The 23,768-nt window shown below is 42.0% G+C and overlaps 1 protein-coding gene across 1 annotated transcript; it reads left to right on the top strand.

Annotated features, from left to right (window-relative positions):
- The first annotated feature begins 7,384 nt into the window (after nucleotides 1-7,384).
- MARCH8 (membrane-associated ring finger (C3HC4) 8, E3 ubiquitin protein ligase) lies at nucleotides 7,385-23,307 on the top strand. The gene is made up of 6 exons (XM_009704633.1): nucleotides 7,385-7,753; nucleotides 13,423-13,502; nucleotides 13,808-14,653; nucleotides 16,603-16,783; nucleotides 20,636-20,783; nucleotides 23,003-23,307. Exons 1-6 carry the CDS (start codon nucleotides 7,385-7,387, stop codon nucleotides 23,305-23,307), a joined length of 1,929 nt encoding a protein of 642 aa, XP_009702935.1.
- The last annotated feature ends 461 nt before the right edge of the window (nucleotides 23,308-23,768 follow it).

Here is a 23,768-nt window from a genome sequence, read left to right as displayed (position 1 = left end):
CCCCCTGCCTTGCTACACCCTCCTTTCAGGTAGTTGTAGAGGGCTATAAGGTCTCCCCTCAACCCCCTTTGCTCCAGACTAAACAACCCCAGCTCCCTCTAGCTGCTCCGCATAAGACTTTTTCTCCAAGCCCTTCACCAGCTTTGTCGCTCTTCTCTGGACACAGCTCCATGTCCTTCTTGTAGGGAGGGGCCCAAAACTGGACACAGTATTCGAGGTGCGGCCTCACCAGCACCAAGTACAAAGGGATGATCATTTCTCTAGTCCTGCTGGCCACGCTGTTTCTGATACAGGCCAGGATGATGTTGGCCTTCTTGGCTGCCTGGGCACACTGCCGGCTCATGTTCAGCCGGCTGTTGACCAACACCCCCAGGTCTTTTTCTGCTGGGCAGCTCACCAGCCACTTGTCCCCAAGCCTGTAGCGTTGCATGGGGTTGTTGTGACTGAAGTGCAAGACCTGGCACTTGGCCTTGTTGAATCCCATACAGTTGGTCTCGGCCCATTGATCCAGCCTGTCCAGATCCCTCTGTGGAGCCTTCCTACCCTCAAGCAGATCAACACTTCCACCCAGCTTGGTGTCATCTGCAAACTTACTGAGGGTGCACTCAATTCTCTCATCCAAATCATCAATGAAGATGTTAAACAGAACTGGCCCCAAAACTGACCCCTGGGGAACACCACTTGTGACCAGCTGCCAACTGGATTTAGCTCCATTCACCACCACTCTCTGGGCTTGGCTGACCAGCCAGTTTTTCACCCAGCGACAGTTTTTCCTGTCCAAGCCATGAGCTGCCAGCTTCTCCAGGAGAATGCCATGGGAGACCGTGTCAAAGGCCTTGCTGAAGTCCAGGTAGACCACATCCACAGCCTTTCCCTCATCCACCAGGCGGGTCACCTGGTCATAGAAGGAGATCAGATTGGTCAAGCAGGACTTGCTTTTCATGAACCCATGCTGGCTGGTCCTGATCCCCTGATTGTCCTGCACATTGTAACAAATTGTAACAAACCATAGACAGGAGGTCTGAAACCAGTGTGCTATATCCAAGCTGATCTAGGAGTAACAGCAGTTGTTGGTTTGGGGATTTTTTTGTCTCCATTTGTTATATATGCAGGACTTCTGATCTCAAGCTCTGTCTGATCAGTCAGTGCCAATGAGAACTGGAAGAAGGTGCTGTCAAAGCTTCTCTGTTAGGTTAAATTCTCTTCAAGAATAAAATAAAGAGTTTGGTTCCTAAAATCCCAGATGAAATGATGCACTTCTAGAAACTCTTACCCAACATAGAGCCCATAGAAGAAAGTAGTAAATTTACCCTTTTTTCAGAGGGTTTAAATCTCAAACCAATTTGCATCCCACCTTCTCAGACATAGAGGAACATAGATACTGATCTCTAACCAAATGTTATAACTTGCGCTGTTTGTAATATTTGCTTAGAAAAAAAAAGTATTTCTTGTTGGACTTTTATTCAGAAAAGTTTTTGCAGAGCAATTTCTAGGTCCTTCCCAGTGGAGCAAACGTGTCCATTTACATTTATGGTAAGCTGATGTTCAGAAACCAGGAGCACTTAAAGGATGAAATATCTTGGTGAAACCTACAGTTTATTTTGGTAGGAGATAAGATTGTTATCCTCGTCAGTCAGAGTCTCTGCACACTGATAAGTGAGTAACAAATACAGTTGTCACTGATTTCAGTTTTGAGAATGGCAGCTTCTGCATTTCCATCTTATATGATATTTCCAGTTTACTTCTGAGTTATATGGTAAATAGGAAGTTCCTCACTAATTATGCTTTGTCTCCTGAAATCATATGCATGTGGTTATTCACAATTTTTTCCAGACATCACTGTGATACTTTTGTTTTTCTTTAAGCAAGAGCTTTCAGTTTTAGTGGTTGGATGTTTGCCTTTAGATGTAGAAGAAGCAGGGCTGAGAAATATCCTTTCCAAAATAGATGCCATCTGAGAAAAAGGTTTTGCAGTATTCATAGAGAAAAGAAATAATTGTTCTAGTATTTCTCAGTTTGTACTTGTCTTGCCTATGTGATTTTCTGCAAGGTAGTATCTTGTTAAGCAAACAAAGCAATTTAGTGACAATTGTAAATCAGGCTGATGTCAATAGAAGCAACATCCTTAAAAGCGACAGCTGTAAGACTTGCTCCATGGAATTTGGTTTCTAATACCATTTTTAAAATATCCTCATAACTGTCATTTGTTGCTGCAGTGATCCTGTTCTTCCTCTTTCAGAATGAGAAGGCTTTGGGGCATTCTGTGAGCCGCTCTAGTAACATCTCAAAGGTATGTTCCTCAATATAACTCAGTCTTTGATAAACTTGGGGATACTGCATTTTCTTTCATTTCAAAACTGGGGTGATATACATGACAAAGTGACCAGTAGAAGCCTGTCTGTCATTGATAGTCACTCGTGAAACATTAGAACTCTTTGGTGTTTTGCAGACTCTCTTTACAGGTCAAATGAAATGGAAGCTACAGTAGGTTTTCTCTTTCATACTGTCAGCCTCCTTAGCTTGGTAGGAGCAAGATTGATGACAGATGCCTGAGATCTTATCTTGGGGGGAAAATCACTCCAAAAACATCACTCAAGTATGTTCTTTTATACCATACGCTATCTGATGTAATGTTCTGTCTAAGATATGTATAGCCATGCATCCCATAATATGTGTTGGATATGTGGTTAAACGTTATTTTATTGTCACTTCAACTCTGAATTATTGTTAGTGCCATGAAATGCATTGTTATCAGAGCATGACTACGTAAGTATTTTAAAATGTTTGCTATTGCAGGCCCTGATCTTGTAAGGGAAGCATGATGCTCTACCTATTCTAGTCACACATCATTGTAGCCAATGGACACGTCAAAAGCACAATTGCTTTGTTATGCCGTTAGGGAAAAAAGTATCTTCTGTCCAAGACAACTTATTACAATGCTTACCCTACTCCTCCTTCTGCATTACAGATAAGAAATTTTTAATTAGCTGTACGACTGACACCTTTTTTGCTTACACAATTACAACTGCTTAAAGCCTTCATGCAAGCAAGGCTGTGCTGGTTGACCAATATTTTTCATGGGGTGCATAAGTCTCAACCCTTCGTTGCCACAGTTGATGTTGCTGTTAATAGTGACTTTTAATGAGAGACTGAGTCATTATGGCTGTGACAAGCTCAAGTCTCTTTTTTCTATTCTGGATACTTCAGGATATAGGAAACTATTTATGCCTATCTCCAGCAGAGGAAACAGTGACTGCACTTAATTTATGGTTTTTATGGGCACAGACAACTTTCAGTTCGGAGCAGAAAGACAAGATTACTGGGGGGTGTCTTAAATAATGAGCAGGGCTACTGTCCAGTGCACAAGCTATTGACCAAGCTGAAAGTGTTGTTATCATGGAGTGATGCAGGATTCTGTTTTGCATTCAGCATCAGAAAATGTGCATTCACAGAAAGGGTTTTGGAATAAGTACCATGTAAGTATAACTTCTCATCTGTGCTTTTCTAAAATGGGACTATGCCTGTTTCTTCTTACCCTGGCTCTTCACTTCTTAGGGATCGTTAATTGGATTTTCAGGCATTGTTCAGCAGAGATGGTAGTTTTATCATTAAGTGTCATTGTACTTTTCCCAGAGTGTCTGAAATTCAGCACAACAAACCTTTTGGCAGCATCAGTTTGGTACCCATATGAAGTTGCACAATTCATTCTTAATTCATTGAGAACTGGTAGTGTCGCAGTGCAGTGGGAAAGACCTTGCACTCTGGCAAAGCTCTCCCTGGGAGTGCTGGCAAGTGAGACATCAATATTTGCATTCATCTTGAAACACTAAAATGTTGAGTGTGATTGTTGTGTGTTGCAAAAGCTAAAGTTCTCAAAGGGAGCAAAAGCCAGCTTTGTCAGCTCAATGGGTGAGACTCTTTGGTTGCAAACATGAGCTTCCCTCCTCTGTCACCTCTGTGTCTGATCCATTCAGTGCACCCACTCCACTCTGGAGATAGCTTCTAACGAATGCAAGAGGTGGAAGTCCTATCAGTGAAATCAGTCCCCTGATTTGCCTCATACATCCAAACGCTGCCTTGCACATCCAGGCAGTTCAGTGCTAAGTTCCAACAATTTATTTTGCAGTCTACAAGTGGGTTGGCTGTTGCACGCAATTTGTAGGACAAAACAGGAAAGACTATAGTAGTGAGAAGCTTAAGTACATGGAAAAATCTTTCATTAGTTCTGAGTTTTAATAGAAAAGTGCCTTTTATTTTTGTTTAGAATACTGTAACAACCTGGCCAATATGGCAGATTGCATACATGTAAAGGAAAAAGTATGGAAATACTTGGCTGCCTGTATAGCCCTTTCTGAAATCCACAGAGCTTGTTGATACTACACCATTTTAAGAGGAACTATTTAACCAAAATTGAGTTTAATCAATTGTATGCTGCACTTCTAGATATGTTGATGTGTGTGTACAGAAGTAATGATCACGCTTCCTGCAAATGACTGTTTCAGCTATTATTTTTCCACCCAAATGTAGCTTACAGTAGCAATGTAGCAAATCTGCTACAAATGCTTGGCACTGACGCTTGATTCAAAGCCTTCCTGGTGCTGATGTGTCATTATGCCTGCTGTGATTATTACTGTGTATCTTTCCACTGCTCTCAGTTGCACAGCGCAATATGAATGGAAAGGATTGAGTCAGAACTCAGCCTCTAGCAAACAGACGATGCTGTGTTACTCCGTGTGACCAAGGAAAGCAATGCCCTAGGGCTAAAAGTGATCAAGGAGGGAGGCAGACAGATGGTGCTACTGAAAATGAGATCAGCTGGTAGAGGTAGCAAGACTTCTCTGAACATAGACCCCAAGTGTTGGGGCCAAGTGGAGCTGTCCCTTGGGAGGAAGGGGCAAAAAGGCAGTTCTGCAAGAGGCAGATGCTAAGAGAGGCTGAAGAGATACTAGTACATGTGGCCAGGTTGAGAAACAACAATCACCTGAATACTTGGCTAGGGATGGAGACCAGAAGCAGCAGAAAAAAGGAGTAGAAAATAAGATGTAGGAGGATCTTCTATGGTGCCATTAGGTTTTGTGCAGTCTGTTGCACACTAGGGCATGTGGCATTCCTCCAGGCCCTTCTTTGCTTTTTTAGTGTGTATATTTCAAACACTCCTTTTAAATCTGCTCCACATGAAACATTTGAATTTCTGGAATCTTTTCTATGTTTGTTTTGAGATTTTAAAAAAAAAATAGTGTTGAAGGTAGGTTTAACTGATTTAGTCATGGGACTTGGACATAGCCTGATTCTCACCTTGCCCTGTTCAAGCACAGTGGTGCTGACTGAAACACTGCTGACTGGCACAGGGGTACACAGCCCAGAGCCACATGTCAACTGTTTACCCTAAGCCAGCATTTTTGCCAAGAAGCCACCATTCACTGTTAAGTACCTTCATCATACAAGCCACACAGAGAAATAATTAAGCTTTATAGAAGCTTCATACTCTAAATACAGATGAAATCGACCCTAAAACACAGCTAGTTACTGAGAGCAGCTAAAAAAGGGGTTTTCACAATCGTGGTAATTCATGCCCTCTGCTCTTCGATAAAGGAATCGTGCTTACAAGCAGATTAAATGAGGTCACTAACAAAGCTGGTCTGTAAACAGTTATCCTCAAATTAGCGATATTGTTTAGCTTTAAAGTGTCTGATATATCCTGCAACTGGTGATGTGACATATGGAAATATCTTCAGGTCATCTGTGTGCTGTTCCTGTCATCTGATTCCTCTGGAGGGCTGATTTTAGCATAGTGGGGAAGCACTTTGTAGTCTTATTTTTGTGGCACTCTAAGGGGTAAACTTCGGACATTCTAATACTGGGATCACAGCAAAGGAATCAAAAGTGCACTCCTTAAAAAATGTAAATGCTTTGTCTTTTTTGAAGGCCTGTACAGTTTTATCTTTTGAGCAGAAGCACAGTGTAAAGTATTAAATTATTCTTGGGCTGAAGGCCAGCCAGTGCAGACACAAAGTGGTAGCCTAAGCTTGCTATGAAATTTAAAATCCATTTAGGCTGTTCATCAGCTTGGAACAGATTTAGAAAAGCATATGAAAACACACGTCCACTGTTGCCTGAAGCTTTGATGGATTCAGTGAGCGTTGGTCCATAGAAAAGCAGTCCAGGTTTTTCAGTCGTAGAGCTTAGCTATCCTGTAGTCTATCAGATGACCAAGGCTTATTGAAAAGAACTGCTGCTTGGAGGTGTTCTGTTCAGGTACATGAGCCTGGGGGTATGGAAAGAGAAATTGGTTTTTTAAAAAAAAAAATTAAATCCTTCTACTGAGCTGTTGGGGAAAGAAAAAGACAGGAAAAATTGTGTAGTATGAAGATTAAGGTAGCCTCTTTTCCCCACCCACAAGAGCAAGTATCTCATGCTGGGGCGTGGTGCAGTTGTGTTTGTAAGGAGTGCAATAGTCTCCCTGTGCTGTGATAAATTCCCTCTCCTGGGGCAGGATTCTTACTTCATACAGGCATGAGGATAGTCTGTGAAGGAGGGACCTGCAGGAGTTTCCTTTCCTGTTTTGTTCCCTCAGTCCATTCAAGGTATTTTGAGGAAGATTTTAAAGTCAAAGGTCTATATATTTTTTTTTAATATATTTTCTCCCTGCAGAACCTGTGCAGTTGTTACTGGGTTTAGGCAACATTAATCCTGTACTATAGGCAGGTTGAATTATGCTTGGGGAGATTTTGAAAGGGCAGATAGCCTCCTTTCTCTAATGCCTTCAGCTCTGGTATCTCTAGACAAAGTTCCTGCCAGAATCCTCCTTTAGATTTCTTTATGAAGAACGAGGGGACGCTAAGTTCAGCTTCGCTCCTAGTTTCTAGACATAATTTTAATTAGTCATATACATTATATAAAGTATGAAGCAAAGTTTTTCCAGCAGCTGACTGATGATTCCTATAGAATTGTTGCCAAAATTATATGGTGGAGTTGATCATCCTGAAAATTTCAGATGCCTCATTCCCATAGCTTCTTCCCCCCCCATTTTGTTAACCACTCTCCATTCGAATAATGCAGCATATCCCAGCTAAAGACATTTGACTTTAATATGCACTGCAAGTCAAAATGGCGTGAGTCTGGTAGGGAGGATTTAATGGAGAAGACCAGAAGTTATTGATGTTTGATCCTGCCATGTTGGTATTTAGGAAAAGCTTTCAAAAACAACCTGTCAGCAGGGCTGTCTGCCCTTCACAACATCCAGACTGTCCATAAGTGGCCTGTTCTGGCTATTTAAAGTGTCAGGTTAGTACACTCAGCACAGCTGGTTGGTCTCGTTGCACTGCTGCCTGGGTGTGCTAGTTCAGCTGGAAGCCTCCTTTGGCATGCGTGCAGTGAAACAACCATGTCTGTTCCACAGATGAGCTTTGGAGACTTTACAGCTGCAGTGCACTTTAGCGAGAGCCGTCAGCCAACGTGTACATGGAATACAGCACTTGCTGAAAGCATAAAAACACAAATACGTTGCGTCCTGCTGGTCGATGGCTGGAGCCAAGCAATTGTATTTGTTCTGCAGTGGCTCAAGAGAAATGATGAATGTGTCCCTTGGGTTTATTTGAGACCTCCCTGCCTGCCTTCAGCCCAGGCTCGGGACTTCTCAGCACAGCAGGCAGAACTGAATTTTGCCACTGTGAATGAGACGGGGCTGGGGCTGCCCCTGTCAAAGAGAGGGGAGGTGAATGGGGCAGGGGTGGCACAAATAGAGTCAGATTCCGTGAGTCTCTTCATAGGTTTAGCGAGCATGGTGGCATCGGGTATACGGTTGGACTTGATGATTCTATGACTAGGCAGGTTATGGAGTTATGCTTTTCACAAGGCCCCCATCACTGCTGTTTTCTTTCCGAGATCACTGTCTATACATAAATCATGCAACGAAACAGGCTTGGGGTGGTTGGGTTTGGTTTCTGTGGTGTAAACTAAGGGAGGAGCAGAGCCTGGGGCTTTCGCTACCTCTGGACATGTACCATGCCAGATAAGTGCCTGTCATGTTCATGTCTAGCAGCAGCCTTGCCTTCTTAATACACATTTAAATACGATCTTTGTGAGAGGGAGAAAATAGCTCTTTGGCAATGAGTTCTTCTAAAACACAGGGTGTGATAACCGTCCCTCTGATTCTGTCTTTCCTATGTGCTTCTGCCACGTTCATCATTGTGATGTGTTAATACCAGGAGAGACAAATCTGTTTCAGACAAAACTCCCAGTGGCCCATTGCAGATCGCAGCACTGTGATCTTGGTGCTGTAAAAGTGTTACAGTGCAGGGGGGTTGCTTGGGGCAGAGGCAGGGAATTAAAGGTAGTGGGTCTCGATCACTGGTTGTGCTTGGGACAGGACACCTTCGGGGCAGTGCTGGCAGATGTCTCCACTGAGCCAACACCTGTTATGGTTAGCTGTGCCTCTTTAATCGCCAGAGGAACTGGTGGTAGTTGGAGTTGGCTCAGTGGAGAAGACCACCACTGTGCTCCCATTGTTCTTATGGGGAACAGAGGCAGACAGAAACTGCTGCAATGGTCCAGTGACACTTGAGACATCTTTTAGCATCAGTCTTTTTGACAGCAGGTACAGCTACCTTTTTAGGATTTTTATTGCTGTCTTATTTTATATATTTTTTTAGCCCAGCAGAAGACCCTAGTTTGAAATGTGTTCGTTACAGTGTAAAATAAAGGCAAACCCATAATCAAAATGCCAGGTTGAAATTTGGGTTGTAGAGTGTGTGGCTCCTTGCTTTATTGCTGAATTTCTATTTGTCTGGAGCTGTTTGTGCTGCAGTTCCTCCTGAGTAACAGACTTAAAATTGTGCTTCTTTTCTTTAACTCTTTATCTGCTCAAAGGGGAGGTGTGCTATATTATTAAATATGTATAGTCCCTAGTATATTAGTTCAGGGTCCTTAGCTGAGACCTTCAGGTGTTTTTGTAGCACAAATAGTAGGGCCACAGTATTGGTCCTATTCATGTGGCACCTAGAAATGATGACATTTGCGGGTGTGGGGGAAAACCTTTCTTTGCTTCCTTCAGACTTCCAATCAGTGGAGGAATTCTTCTGGAGTTAAGTTGTTTCTAACTTTTTACCTTCAATGAATAATTTAGCAAGGTTTTTAGAATGTGACAGGCCCTGTTCATTAAAATGAGGTTTAATTGCTAGTACTGAAGTGCAGCCCAGAGTGAGATGACAGCAACTGTACCCAGAAGTGCCATCTCAGATAAGGAGGTTATCTTGGAATATGCTCAAACCATCGACGTGTTCACTATGGCTCACTTCAAAGATGACTTTATTTTCTGAGGGAGGGTGGTGGTTTTGGTATGCAGCATGTAATCACAAGTAGGTAATCAGAAAAGGCTGAGTTCTTTCGCCAACAGATCATGCTGTTCATGGAGTGGGGACAGAATGAGAACAACCAGCTATGGCAGCACATATATCTCTATATATGTACATAGAAATATATATGTATGCACATACACACACACATATATATAAAAAGAGAGATATATATATCTTCCTGATGGCAACCCTCCAGAGAGCTGTAGGCTTCCAGGGTTTGCTGCCTTCAAAGTTGCTGTGATTATCTAAACACCAGTGCAGAAGGCCACACTATGACCTCACTGAATTGCATTAGATGGGAATGTCAATATATGCAATTAACTAACTATTGACCTTTAGTCCTGAGCTATTTTAGGCAACCAGTCAGGCTGTACAGGCTAACTCACTAGCACATAGCTCCAAGGCTTGTAATTGGAGGTGATATTCCTTCATGGGAAGGGCATGAAAGTTCACAGAGGTTCAGCAAGTGATTCTGGGATTAGAGGGGTCAAATTCAGGCTGTCAAGGTTTAGGCTACTCATCACATAATGAGCATGGCAGAAATGTTCTATGACGAGGAGTGCTTTAAAACCTGCTGCTGCTGTCACCAGTTCAACCAAAGTGCTTCTACTTGGGAGGGTGCTGCTGGGGCATTAATGATGATGTGTGCCAGAAGCTACAGAGTGGTGAAGGCTTTGATTGCTTCATTTCCCAGTCTCTTCAGAGCTAAGCCTTGTGTGGGAGCAACCTCAGAGCTCCGAGCTAGCTGGGTCTGCTTCTCTGTTCCATTCACCCATCACATTGCCTCTTCTTTGCCCTGTTCTGGTCCAAGGCTGCCAGTGTTTCTTATTTTCTGTGGCACACCTCTGCCTGATAGCAGCTATATCTGAGTCAGTAAACCCAGGTGAGCTGTGTGGACTGACTAGCATCAGCTGCATGCACCTCTGCTTCTAGAACTGGCTGAATTTACTTTTTGGGCTCTTGGCAGCAGCTTCAATTTTACTATGCTCTTCTCTTGTTAGTGAGTTGTGCCTCACCATTAGAGGCTCATTGCTCTGACTGACTGATGTTCCTCCCGCAGCTGAAGCTAGGGAAGTGACTGGCATTAAACAAGCTCAGTAAAAGAAGTGGTTAGTTTTGCCTCACCTTGCCATCCTAATCTGATTTGCAGTGCAGCTGTGTAAATAGCTTCACGAGCAGGAAGTATGGGAGGAAAGGAGGACAAACTGAGAGACTGGAGGCTCATTGAACCATGGCTTTTGGTGGTAGTCACAGCTTACGTTAGCTTAAACCAAGGGTGAGGTATAACCTCTTCCAATGTTTTGTTGTTCCACTTTGTGGTGCTTTTCCAAATGTGTTAATTTCTGTTCATATTTTGGTTGCATTTGCATTATGTATGAAGATGGAGCAAAGGACCTCCTGTTTTGAAGCAGCAAGATAGGAGGAAAAGAAAATGTGCCTGAAATGTGGGGTTTTTGCAAGCTCTCCTGAACAGTGCTGGCATCTAGAAGCAAAATAGTAAGCTTGAAATGCAAATGAAATTCCACAATTTCTTGTTTGTCCCAGCCTTTTGATTTCCCAAGTGACAAGACTTTGACACTGTCTTAGTGCCAGGCAATTGGATCAAGACACCAGTAACATGGTTTCAGAAGGGTAATTTTGGATCATTGAATCTAGTCATCTGCTATTAGACTGTCACGTTATATATACCACTGACTTTTTTTGGAAAGCTTCAGTGCTAAAGTGAAGGAGTAGAGAGATTGGATTCATTCTAAGCAGGTTTCCTTCTGTGATTTGCTCATAACGTAAAACCTGAGACAGATTTATTAATTTGATTTGTGACTTCAGTTCCAACAATATATGGCTCTGTTTCCATGGCAGAATGTAACATGCTGTTTTACTGGTTCAATATTTTGTTTTTAGAAGATTGCTAAATATGTCCTTTTAAATAATTTGTTATTTAAGCCTTACTAATTTTCATTTGCATAATTATAGCAGCAGTTTATAGTGTGTTGAGTCTTCCACTAACTTGTCAGTCTTTCTTTAAAAAAAAAATTATTGCATAAACTCTTTTTAAAAGGTAGGGTTTGAAGTCAGAGATGTACCTGCTTTTAGGAGAGGTTAAGCATCAAATAGCAAATTTCCAAGTAATATCTGAATTCACCTCACTGTATGATGGGTATCCTGTATCATTAGCATATGCAAGTGGTGTAAAATGTAAAGAACCATAGTTTCTTTTCATAGTTAAGTCTTGAATTTGTTTTGTCACGGAGATAACATAGATCGGTTTGCTTCCTGGCCCAAGGTTATTCTCTTGGTTTTTCTTCTATATGTGTACCAAGCTGGGTAGGAAGGGAAATAAGTTACAGTGTGTTGCTATGGATCAATAGGTGTGTGTTTGAGTCTTGCCCTCGACTTTTGCAGACCCAGTTGTAAATGGATACCTGTTTTTTTTCAGGCTCGGTGCACCTGAGACATCCCTGTGTGAGGCCAGATACGTTGGTCTCTGTAGTGCTGTTGGCTGGAGAAACAAAACTTTAACAGATGAGTCCCGTAACACGGAAGATGATGGTTGCATCTGTATTTATAAAGCATCATGTGTATCCTAGTATACCCATCTTCTCTGGGAAAGAAAGAAGAGTATATTGTGTGACAAGGGACCTTGCTTTTGCTATGAGAGTGAAAAAAGCCTGCAGCGGCCTTGTTTAAATATACCATAGGGGCTTTTAATAAGTTAAATACAGAATTGAAGAGTCCTGAGACAGATATAGTGTGTTGTGTGTTGCACCATGATCAGAGATCATCAAAGCGGTGATGACTGAGCTAGCTCTGGCATCTTGAGCTGAAGTACAGGGCTGGGCACAGCGTGCTTCTGTGGCGACACACCTTTCATGACCTGAGGTCTCTCCGGATCTGGCTTTGTGCACTTGCCTGGCTCAGGTCTGTGCTGGCGGTGCTGGTTTTTGTGCAGCCCAGCGTGGTGTTGATACTTCTGTTGTGCTGTTTGCATTGTTCTTTCCTGGGTTTCAGGCTTTGCTTTGCAGATCAAAAGAGCTGTAAATCTTTGTTTGAATTTTGAAATGCAAGCAGTGTTTTGCAGCAGTGGGTGAGCAGCACAGCCTATCCAGCAGCTGAACATGGGAGAACCAGGTTTAAAGATTCTCTGTTACAAGTTTATCAACGCAGGTTTCCTCCTCACCAAAAGCTCTAGGAAGCTGGGAAGTTTCTGTTACTGACCCATAGAATATAGCGGTAGAAAAGGCCTATACTAATAGCCTATCGAGTCCCAACTCTGCAACAATGATCTTTCTTACCATATTGATTTTAGAGGCTTGTCTATTAAGTGTTAAATATGCCAAGAGCTTAGCTTTATTTTTTTTGAGTTAGTTCAGCTGAATTCTTCAGTTATTCTGTTTCTCACTGTGCTCTTGTTGGGTCTTAGGAATGTGACTACTGCCACACCTCTTGTGCAAGTAGGTGGAAGACCTTGTCAGAGTAAGAGCAGGATGAAAGGCCTCGCAAAGTACAAAGAGTACTTCAGGGAATGGTCTAGTTTGGCAGATGGTGTTCATGTGCATATGCTAGTATGGCAAGTAAGTCCCCAAATAGTGTTTAAATTACTGAATTACTGAAGGTTCTGTCTTGTGAAAAAAAAAACACAAAAGCCTCTAATCTCTTGTCATCATTATAAATGGAAGGATTAGCTATTATGTGGTAGCTAAGTTTTGACTAGTCTATACACACACCTCCATCTAATTATTCTAATTACCGTAGCGTTGCTCATTTCCTGAGCTATTGTTCTGTGCAATGTTTGACAGCTGGCAGGTTCCGCTCCAGAGATTGCTGCATTTGACTTGGGGGAAAATGTTTCTGTTCTGATTACCATTTTTCCAAGGATGAGGCTGTGTGACCTCACTTTCTAACCTTTAACAGTAAAGCCACTTCCTTGCAACTAGCCCTTGAGTATCTGATACAGAGTGATATCTGACTCTATATGCTGTGCTTAACCCTGAAGGTGGTTGCTGTGCATGCCAAACTCTTCCAACTTGTGACTTGCTTCTGTTTGTTTGTTTTAATTTCACTGCAGGCTGGAAGTCCAACCTCTATCTCTGCCCCTCATAGCTTCTCTCGGACTTCTGTTACACCATCCAACCAGGACATCTGCAGGTAAAGTGTGTTGCTTGCATGGCTACAGTGAGGCTCGTGAGAGGTTCAAATTAAGAAAACACAAAACTGAAAAAGCACATGTATGGGGAAGTAAGTGATGTGAGGTTCCCATATGAAGCATCCCATTTGTTTGACTTGACTGCTGTCTAACACTGCTTTGTTGAATCCCACCAACTGTTTGGCCCTGCTATGTTTGCCGTTCCCACAGTAGCAGTAATTCTCATTTCTTCACTTTTAATTATATATGTTATCTTTTGTAATTGTTTTTTACTTTCTGTGCTTTTATTCCACTGTTCTGCATGCAGTTCCAGTGCAGTGTTTTCTGAGTGTTGTCATCACAGTCCAGTGCAGTCTGCTGTTGTCTTGAAAAATCCTCACTGCCAGAGCCCTCTGACACAAGGGGTCACTGTGACAGTAATCTGTCAGGACACGTTACGTCCAGCAAAGAGAAACTCCTGTGGGCAGGATCGGGGCCAGGCACTCAGGTCTGCTAAGAACGTAAAGCCCACACGCACTCTGAAATTCTCGAAGTCCCTCAATGACGTGGACCAGAAGGCACAGAGCACCAGTGAGTGCTTTGACTATGTGGAGCGAACATGCTCAGAAGGCAAATTGACCCCAACTCAAGAACAGTGTTTAAGGATTAACAAATTTCATCTTAAAGAGAGGAAACCACTGAATCTCAGGCCTCTTTCTTTTAGCAATTCTAAGCACTCCTGTATCCCTTCCCTTTCCAACTACTCGAGTGCATCAGGAGAAGCAGAGAACCACAGCGCTGTACATATCCCCTTGCTGGAGGACAGAGTGGACCATGACACCTCAAGGAGCAAAAAACTGTTGCGTTACCTTTTTTCCTTCTCCCACACCTCCAGCACCAGCAGCCTGCATAAGTTCCACGAACTGGAGAGCTATTCCAGTCACTTCCAAGCTGAGAAATCCTCCAGCGTGCTGGTGGAAAGCACGGACTTCTGCTCTGATGATATGGGAGACGATGATGTCTTTGAGGACAGCGCCTCAGTGAAATTGAAAACAAAAGAGCAGCGGGCGCCGCTCTGTTCAGTTGAGAAGGACAGTGACCTTGACTGCCCTTCCCCCCTCTCAGAAAAATTCCCCCCTCTCTCCCCTGTATCCACATCAGGGGATACTTGCAGGTTGGTTTACCAGAGAACCACCTACCTTCGAGCCCTCCCATGTGCAGTGGTGACCATTCTGCTTTCCCCTGCCTTTCTGCTGTTTCTGTCTTTTCTTTCACCCTGTCACCTTGCTTTAATATGTGCGATTTGAAGCATGCAGCCTTCTCTCTGCTGTCCTGCACCCTCTGATGCACTTAACAAGGCTACTAAGCAAAAGAATTTCCTTTGGAATCAAATAAATTCTCTTGCAATTTGTTTCAGGTTTGGCATTCTGAGATGGTATTTTTCTCTTATCAGTGCCAAAACTGGGAATATTATGAGAGAACAGCTACGCATATTAAAGGCCAAGCTGAACATGTCTTGGTGTTTAATGAGCAATGTTTTGTCCTGACAGTCACTGCTGGTTTGGTCAGAGGATGGGGAGTCAGGAGGAAGACAGACTGTTTGAAAATTGCTTCTGAGATCAGGTCACTAAAGCTTAAGTTTGGGGGTTTTTTTGGTCTTTTCCTCACAGTTTGTATCCCACCACACTCTTATTTGTAAAGGGCTTTCTGGATGCCGTAGTCGAAAGGGGAATCTGAGTACTGGGTGTTAGTGGTGGGCCTATGTGATGTCCATAGTGTGAGGTCCAAAAAGGATGGATGTCCTTGTTCCAACTACAGAGGATTAGTCATGTGCACTGGTGGTGGGAACAGCCAGCTCTGGACTGTCTTCATGGTGACTTGTCTGTAGGTCTGCCCCATCCCAGCTCCAAAATGTGGCTGAGGAGCAGGAATCACCAACTACAGGAGCAAACGTCCCATCCCTCTGCATAGCATTTTACTATCCTAATCTTTCTCCTCCTTGACAGCACTTTCTGAAGCTGGCTTTGTAAGTACTTGCCAATATAATTTGATTTCCCCCTCATTACCAGCAAAATCTAGTTCCGTACTGGCTTGTCATCAACAAGACGCTCTTGTAATCCACCCACTCTTTCATTTCCACTTGCCAGCTATCAGCAAGGTTGCAAGAGACAAGATGCTAAGCATCAGTAAGAGATTTCAGTAATAGACATGGATGGCAGCATGCCAGGATGTACTCCGTATATCCTTAGTAACTTTTATATTCATTCCCTGAGCTCCTTACCATCCCCCTTTCAATTCCTGACCTCTTCCACATGGTTAGAAGGATTTGGAGATGTTTGATGCAACCCAAGGGTTGTGTATAAATTGAAGCTGGAAATCAAATGTCAGCACCTGGCAGTAACACTGTATCAGGTGTCCTTGCTGTCTGCACAGTTGGGCTGTGAGGGAAATGGGGAATTTTGCAGAACTGATGCTTCCTTAGCAGCTCTTGCAACGTAAGAATTGGAGAGCAAAACCATTAGTCCGTTTAGGTGTGTTTTAGGGAGATTCAGTGCTGTAGCTTAGCAGTGTGGATCTGTCTCTTAGCAATTGGCACTAGAAGTAATCACTTCTCTTGTGCAAAATCCAGGCTGTCTAAATTAACTCTGTATGATACTGGGGTGGGCTGTTTCGTCATTGGTTTGGGAATTTTGTTTTCTGTTTCAGATCGTAATCCATGAGTAGCTGTACCTCTCTGTGCATATTTTGTCTTGGGAAGTGCTGTCTGATCTGTTTAAATGCAATTTTCAGTTAAGTGCTATTGTTCTAGATGAAGTGTTGTCATTTCTTACCCTGTTTTTTCTTTTGGATACTGCATTTCTGTCAGGCTCTGTGTGTCCACCTCATCTGTTAGAAAGCAACTGTCTCCTTAGCAGTGTCTGTGCTCAGTTATTTTGTGTTTGTGTATGTTCTTGCACAGCAATGGTGTTTTTTAGTTTTAGCTCCTTTATGGAACACACTCCTTTCATATGTATATCTCAGGATCCTCAATGGACAACCTTGTGTGATCATAGATATTACATGCCTCTTCCACATCCTTTCTGTGTCCTCTTCTCCTAATGAGCAACTTTGCTTCTGATTCAGGATATGTCACTGTGAAGGAGATGATGACAGCCCTTTGATTACCCCTTGTCACTGCACGGGAAGTCTTCATTTTGTGCACCAAGCCTGCCTGCAGCAATGGATCAAGAGCTCAGATACACGATGCTGTGAACTGTGCAAGTATGAGTTCATCATGGAGACAAAACTGAAGCCTTTGCGAAAGGTAGGCGCAAGACCTGCTTCCCCAAGCAAATACTTTGTTAAACACAGATCCACTCTGAAAAGAGGCTGCCCTTGTCCATGAGCCTGCAGCACCTCTCACATGTTTATCATGTTCCTATGGCTCCTTAGTAAGTCTGGTCAGTTTTTTATAGGTGCAAAAGGATTTAAATTAACACTCAGTCTGGCAAATTCAATGTCAGTGGAATCCAGCTCTGAGAGTTAGTTGTTGTAGCCCAGCAGCTCTCTGTGTGTAAATGTACACAGATACACACACATATACATATATGCATGCAGCAACCTGATTTTTTTCTTTACAGTTACATTTTGGAGCTGATGCACAAAGGTATTTGCTCTGCAGTTATCCACATTTTTTTTTAAATATGGAGTTTTGTATTACTGCTTTAGTTTGCTGCTCTGAGGTCCACGTGGCTTTTAAGTTCTCTTGAAAATATGAGGATTTCAGGTTAAACTTTCTTTAAATCACAATTTTTGAGTGTAATTTCGTTAAAATTTGTAGCTTTTTTTTCTGTTTTAAAGGAGCAAACCTATTTTAGTGAAAGTATTACAGTGTAAATAGAAGAAGGTTCACCAATAAATGTGTTTTCATTTTTACCTTTTCTTAGACTCTGAATGGCTAGGTTTTAGCACTTCAGGTTGCTAGAACTTGTATTTTTGTTTTATAGAAAAGTAGCTTTCATAAATCTGGTGCCTTAAAGTATAGGTACTTAAATGCTACTTATATTGTAAGCCCAGTTTTTTGCTTGTATGCTTTTTGTTTTCCCACATCCTTCAGGCTTTCAATTTCAGTTGGTCCTTACCATCAGGATTTTGAGATGGAAGTCACTGGTATTCTGAGCAGAGTCAAATCTTGCCACATCTACCGAAGTGGAAGAGGTTAATAACAGTAACCTCAGTTTGGAACTAGAATAAATGAGAAACATTAAATTCAATTATGATGAGCCTAAATCATGTAGGGTGGGAAGTCAGAATTACAGCCATCCAAAAGCTGTTATGAGAACTTGTCCAATTCCTAAAAGTGACTCCTAGCAGAAAATAGAGCAGATTTCAAGCATCTCTTATTTTTTTTATAGAGATGTACAATCTACAAAGTATATATCTTAGCGTGTCCAGTTGATAGGATGACCTCTGCTTATGACTGCGGTGAATCGTTGCCTTCTAAGTACTGCAGATTTTCCTTTGGTAGCCCCCTTGGCACAGAGCATAGTGCCTCTGAGCTGCAATATTTGCTGTCATAGGCTCTGTTATCTGCACAGGCAATAGTTTGCACAGCCCAGTCATAGGACATTAAAGAAACTACTCTAGATAATTGTAAGTAAAAAGAGTTGCTGTGGTTGGTAGTTGGCTGCTAGTTTTTCTGTGCTTTCTCTGCCTGGAGTGGGTGGGAAACATTTTCTGAATATTTGTGCCCTGTGAGAAAAAGCTGTTGGGCACCTTCAGAAATGAGTGATTCAACATCATTAGTTATATCTGAACAAGTCATCTGTGGGAAAGAGACCAGATGCCAGAAGGTAGGGACAGAGCCATAAACAGAAGGAGAAGATGGAATTTACCTCTCAACTATATGTAAAGAGTCTTCTTAGAGGTTCAGCTGCAGCCAGAAGATAAGCTGCCTCTGTAGCTTCACCTCGACCTTTATAGTATCCTGTCAGTCAGGAGAAAACAATCTGGAACTGGTGATTATGAACAGGATGGGACAAATAATAGGGCTTGTGCTTGTCTGTGGGGTAGAAATGGAATTAAACTTCCTCAGCATCTTAAGGTAGTATCGCAGCATTAGGCTGTTCAAACTTGAAGTTACTAAGGGAAGTGAATGAAAAACTAAACATGTCATGGTTCAAGCGAAGATGAAGGGAGACAAGAGAGGGATAGTCCATTTTAAAATTTCAATAAAAAAAAAAAAAGACATGAAATCTAAATTTTCTGCTGAATTTTTTGTTTTAACAACACTTCAAAAACCCAGATCTGCTGACTCTTTTAACTGGGGGAAATGCTGCATGCTGTATCATCGGAATAATGCAGCAGGGACCTACAGATTCTAGTTCCCTCTATGGGCTAGTGCTAGTTTGCAGAATATCTTCTCTTTTGTTGTGCAGTCATATCTCTTGAAGAGATGAGGTGGTGCAGTTTGGTTTGGTTCACAGGAGGTATTGCCCAGCAGAGGACCTCAAGCTGTGGAATAGAAAAGAGAAATATAAGTTAGTCAAAACGCAAGTCCTGTGGCTCTGTAAAAGCATTCACAAATAGATTTCACATGCTTACTTTTTGACAAAATAATTTAATTAATTTATACTTTCTGTCAAAAGTAAACACCTTTGTTTAGATGAAAAAGCAATTATCTGTTTAAAATACAACGTCCAAAGGGAATTTTTTGTCCAATCTTTTTCTGAGAAGATTGGAAGAATATAGCTTTCTAGCATAACATAAGTCTAGCATGTAGTTGCTGGAAGTCTTCAATTCCTGTGCCATGACAAGATTTGGATGCCCACAGAACTGGAGTTGTGGCTTGGACTGGCCAAAGAGGTTGGTTGTTGGCAAGACAGAGGATCAAAGAGTCTCTGCTTCATGTTTCAACCATACTTGTATTTGTAGGAGTGGAAACAATAATTCAACATAATGGATGATCTCAATCGTACCAGTCAGGTCATCTTTACTCTGTTCCATATTATTGCTCCTTTTCAAAGACCTCATTTTCTACACATTATTCTAAGAGACATCAAATGCACCTGTCTAGAAACACATAGGTATGTATGAGAAGCTTATGTGCCCCAGCATATGTTTTGTGAAAGTGTGAGAAAAGCCCATCTTAACTCTCTGTTCCAGGCAGATGTGATGAACGTTGTGTATCCCAGTGGCAAAAACTTTCATCATATACATAGGGGAAATTGCCAAAAAGTAATTTAAAAAAAAAAAAAGCTTCTGGGTGTCTCAGGTAAAAAAAAAAAAAAGCTGTTTTTGAACAATTCCTTGCATATTAGAAGCATCTATAAATATTGTGTAGTTTCTTTGTATATTTCCTAAATGATAACGACCTGACTTTGTGGCTTCTATCTGGGCTGTATAAACATTATTGATAGATGCAGGTCTGGGGATTTAACTTGCTGTATCCCCTCCCTTACAAAAGCTATCATTCCAGTTCTACTGTGTATTCTTAGGGCATACGTATTTAAGTGCACTTGAAACACTGAAAATAAAATATGGGTGTCACTGCTGTAAGTAGTGTTAAATATAAGTGAAGATTGAATGAAACCCCCAGAGGTAGGAGGTGAGAACTAAACAGCCTTGAAAGCTAAACAGCCTTGGCTATGCTCCGAGATACTAGAGTTCAGTGTGATATGTCTTACACGCACTGGTGAATTGCATCATGTACTACTTTTATCGCAGTGTTTTATTGAATGCCTGCCTGAGCAAGGGTACCCTGTGCCATGCACAATGCTCAGCTGTGACTATGGGTACCTGCTGTTGAGTGGGGAACACATGAAGGAGCAGCCTTGCTTGCACTGCACAAGGTCTTGCGTTAGGGTCCCTCTGGGCTAGGCTTGCCCCTGCATGGGTAAGCAGGGTGCGATGACATTGTGCTGAGGCTCTGGATGGGAGCTGAGCACTGGAGGTCCCCTCCAACACCAGGATGGCTCCTGTCACAGCAGGGTATGCTGCCAGCCATCACACACGTGATGTGGTCAGAGCAATAATGCCATCTGACTTTCAAAATCCATGTTAGGAGGAAACTGGTCTCCTGCCTGGTTTTTGTTCTTATCAATGTTCTCTTTTTATACTCTCTAATAACTACAATAAACACCTAATCTTCTTGCTCTGCTTCTGGGTTTCTTGCCAGTGGGAGAAGCTGCAGATGACAGCCAGCGAGAGGAGGAAGATCATGTGCTCTGTAACATTCCATATCATTGCCATCACCTGCGTTGTATGGTCTCTCTATGTCCTGATAGACAGGACCGCTGAAGAGATTAAACAGGGACAGACTACTGGTATGTTACTTGCTTATCTCCCCACTTATTCTCTTGGAATAACTATTTATCCTGAATGCAGAGAGAATGCGGAGCATGAGTGTGCAGGTAATGTTTATACTTAGACTAGTCAGCTTTAGCCTGAGATTGGATTGGTTTAAAAGCACAGTTCTAAAATGATTTAGTTAAATCAGTGTAAATTCATCTGTGGGTGCTTTTTAAGTCCACTTCAAGTCAATTTAGTTTGTGCTTGTGAAATGCGCAGATATGAGAGCTAATCCACTGTAGCCAGACACAAAATTACATTGCCTTAGCTAATTTAGTTTTTAATTGGAAGACTTACTGAGCAGATAAAAATGTAAGCATTTGTTTGCTGCTATGTCTACCTTTCAACTGGGCAAAAACCAGAACAGTTTTTAAAAAGAGAAGTAGTAAGAGGAACCTAAATCCAAATCTTTGAGGTAAATCAACAGGGTTTTCTTTCTATTCAGCAAATTTGCAGCTGTCACAGAACTGTTTCTAAGACAGCTGAGCTGTCCCTGAAGGTGGGGATAGAAGGGATGGGGTATCTACCAAGGCTGGGAGCCATTAAGAAGGCGAGCTGTCCTTGCTTACAGAGGATTGCATGCCAACTGGACATGGAGTTGGAAAATTTTTTGCTGGTGTTTGAAGAGCATCATCTAGGGAGGTAGCTGAGCATCAATAAACTTGCAAATCCACAGAGGTGTTACAGTCTCTTCAGAGCAGAATCACACTTCAAACTGAACGGTTTTACTGTCATTTCTCATTTGGGCTGTAGTTTGATTGTTCATGACTTCAGTCAGGAAGCTGCTTTGAATGAGATCTTTTAGTTTCTGTTCCATCTAACCCCATCTCTTTCATGTATGGTGAAAATTGTTGGCCTTTCAGTGTAAGGTTTCCATATGATAATGAAAAGCATATGCTTTGAAAGATTTATCGTCTCCAGGTTATTTTAGCCAATAAATATATTAGATGAACATGAATAGGTGGAATACGGTGAATATTTAGTACATGTTATAGTGCCTTCTTTGCTCCCTTCATTTGGATTCTAAATCTGGGCAGTGTTGTGATGAGCTGGGGGCTGTGGAGAGTATGTGTGGGTATACATTCATGTCTGCACAGGGGCAAGCATATACTATCACTGCCTACAGATGGCATCAGATAGCTCACCTGTGAATCAGAAGTTCAGGTATTAATCACATGTGGGATTTAATCAGTAGTCACGCTGCAGTGCCCTTTGTATTTTGGGACTAAAATATTTTCATTCCTCCCACCCTACCACACATTTCTGAACAAACACTGGCCTGTATCTTGGTAAAAACTTTGAAGACTTGCAAGGCCATGATTTTATTCTCAGAGAAAACTGATAGTGGGTGATTCAGCATAGTTTCATATCCATCTTGTGATGCCGCTTATCTTTAAAGAGGAGAGAGGCTGGGTGGATACAGGACCTAAGCAAGCAGAATGTATAAAATGAATAGTCTCTCATTTAAAAGTAGTTGGTAGACATGTAACAAGATCCAACATCTGAAAGTTCAAGCTAGACAAATCCAGAAAAAGTAATGGTGGTCATTTTTAATGATGGAGGGTAAGCTTGCCAGAATGCTTCAGCATCTCCAACTTTTGCAGTTTTGCATCAGAAGAGATGCTGTAGTTCAAATACAAGTTACTGATGCAGATAAAATTGTCTGGTCTGTATAACGAACATGTCAGGCTAGATGGTAACAATCATTCCCTTTTGAGTTTAAAGACTATGGCTCCAGGTACTGTATAATCACAGAGTGGAACAGACTTCTTGAGTCACTGAGTTGAGTGTCCTGCTATGAAGAGGAGGCCATGCCATAGAATCCCTTTCATAATCTGATCCTATTTTTCTTTAAAAACAGGTGTAAAAAGACCTAAATATATTACTGGCTGTTGCCTTGACTCTGTTTGTGATTGTGCTGCACAAGGACTCAGGCACAGAAAATCAATTGTTTTGTTTTTCCTCTGGTGGATGAGAATAAAAGTGATATGTGAAGAAAAAATCTGCATGCGTTTGACTTGAAGCGGGGGGGTGGGGGGGGGGGAAGACCAAACAAGAAAAATGGCAAAATAAGAATAGTTTGTGTGGCCCAGACTCTGTGACAGTTTCCTTAGGTTTTGAGAGATCCAATGTAGTACAGCCAAGATTGACCAAGTCCTTTTTCTTCCTTCTTTTTTTGTTTTCTTTCTTCCAGGGATTCTAGAGTGGCCATTTTGGACTAAGCTGGTGGTTGTGGCCATTGGTTTCACTGGAGGACTTCTGTTCATGTATGTACAATGCAAAGTGTACGTACAGCTGTGGAAGAGACTTAAAGCTTATAACCGAGTAATATATGTACAAAACTGTCCGGAAACTAGCAAAAAGAATATTTTTGAAAAATCTGCACTAATGGAGCCAAGCTTCGAAAGTAAAGAAACGCTTGGAGTTCACCATTCAGACACAAACTCTTCACATTACACAGAGCCAGAAGACTGTGCTGCAGAAATCCTTCATGTCTGATTGCTGGGTGGGAGGGATGTTTCTGTATGTCCTCGAAGATTTAAAATATCATTGTTTACTGCAAACTGCTCTACCTTTTTAAAATCGGCTAACAGCTGAGGGCTGGTGGTTGAATTTTTTTACATTTGTTTTTTGTTAGAATTTTTTTAAATCCCTTTGGCATATCTGTCAATGTTGTCATGGTTTTGTCTCAACATTTTCTCTCTCATACTGGCTGATCAAAGAGCCAGGATACTGGGTACAATGAGCCTTGGGTTTGGTATCAAGCAAGCCACTAGTCAACTGTTATCATCTTCATGGAGTCTGTTACTTTAGAAGATGACTCTAAATGATTCTGGAATATGTGTAGAGTGGGGTTTGTTTGTTCTTTAAGCATGAAGGAGGTTCTTCGAGACATTGAGGGAAATGAGAGCGCTAGAGTCTAATCTACTGCTAACACTGCCACTAACATTTTGTCTTAG

This window comes from Cariama cristata, unplaced genomic scaffold (assembly GCF_000690535.1).
Source record: "Cariama cristata isolate BGI_N322 unplaced genomic scaffold, ASM69053v1 scaffold41837, whole genome shotgun sequence".
In the NCBI taxonomy this organism is placed as follows: Eukaryota; Metazoa; Chordata; class Aves; order Cariamiformes; family Cariamidae; genus Cariama; species Cariama cristata.
This window is presented reverse-complemented; position numbering and strand designations above follow the sequence as displayed.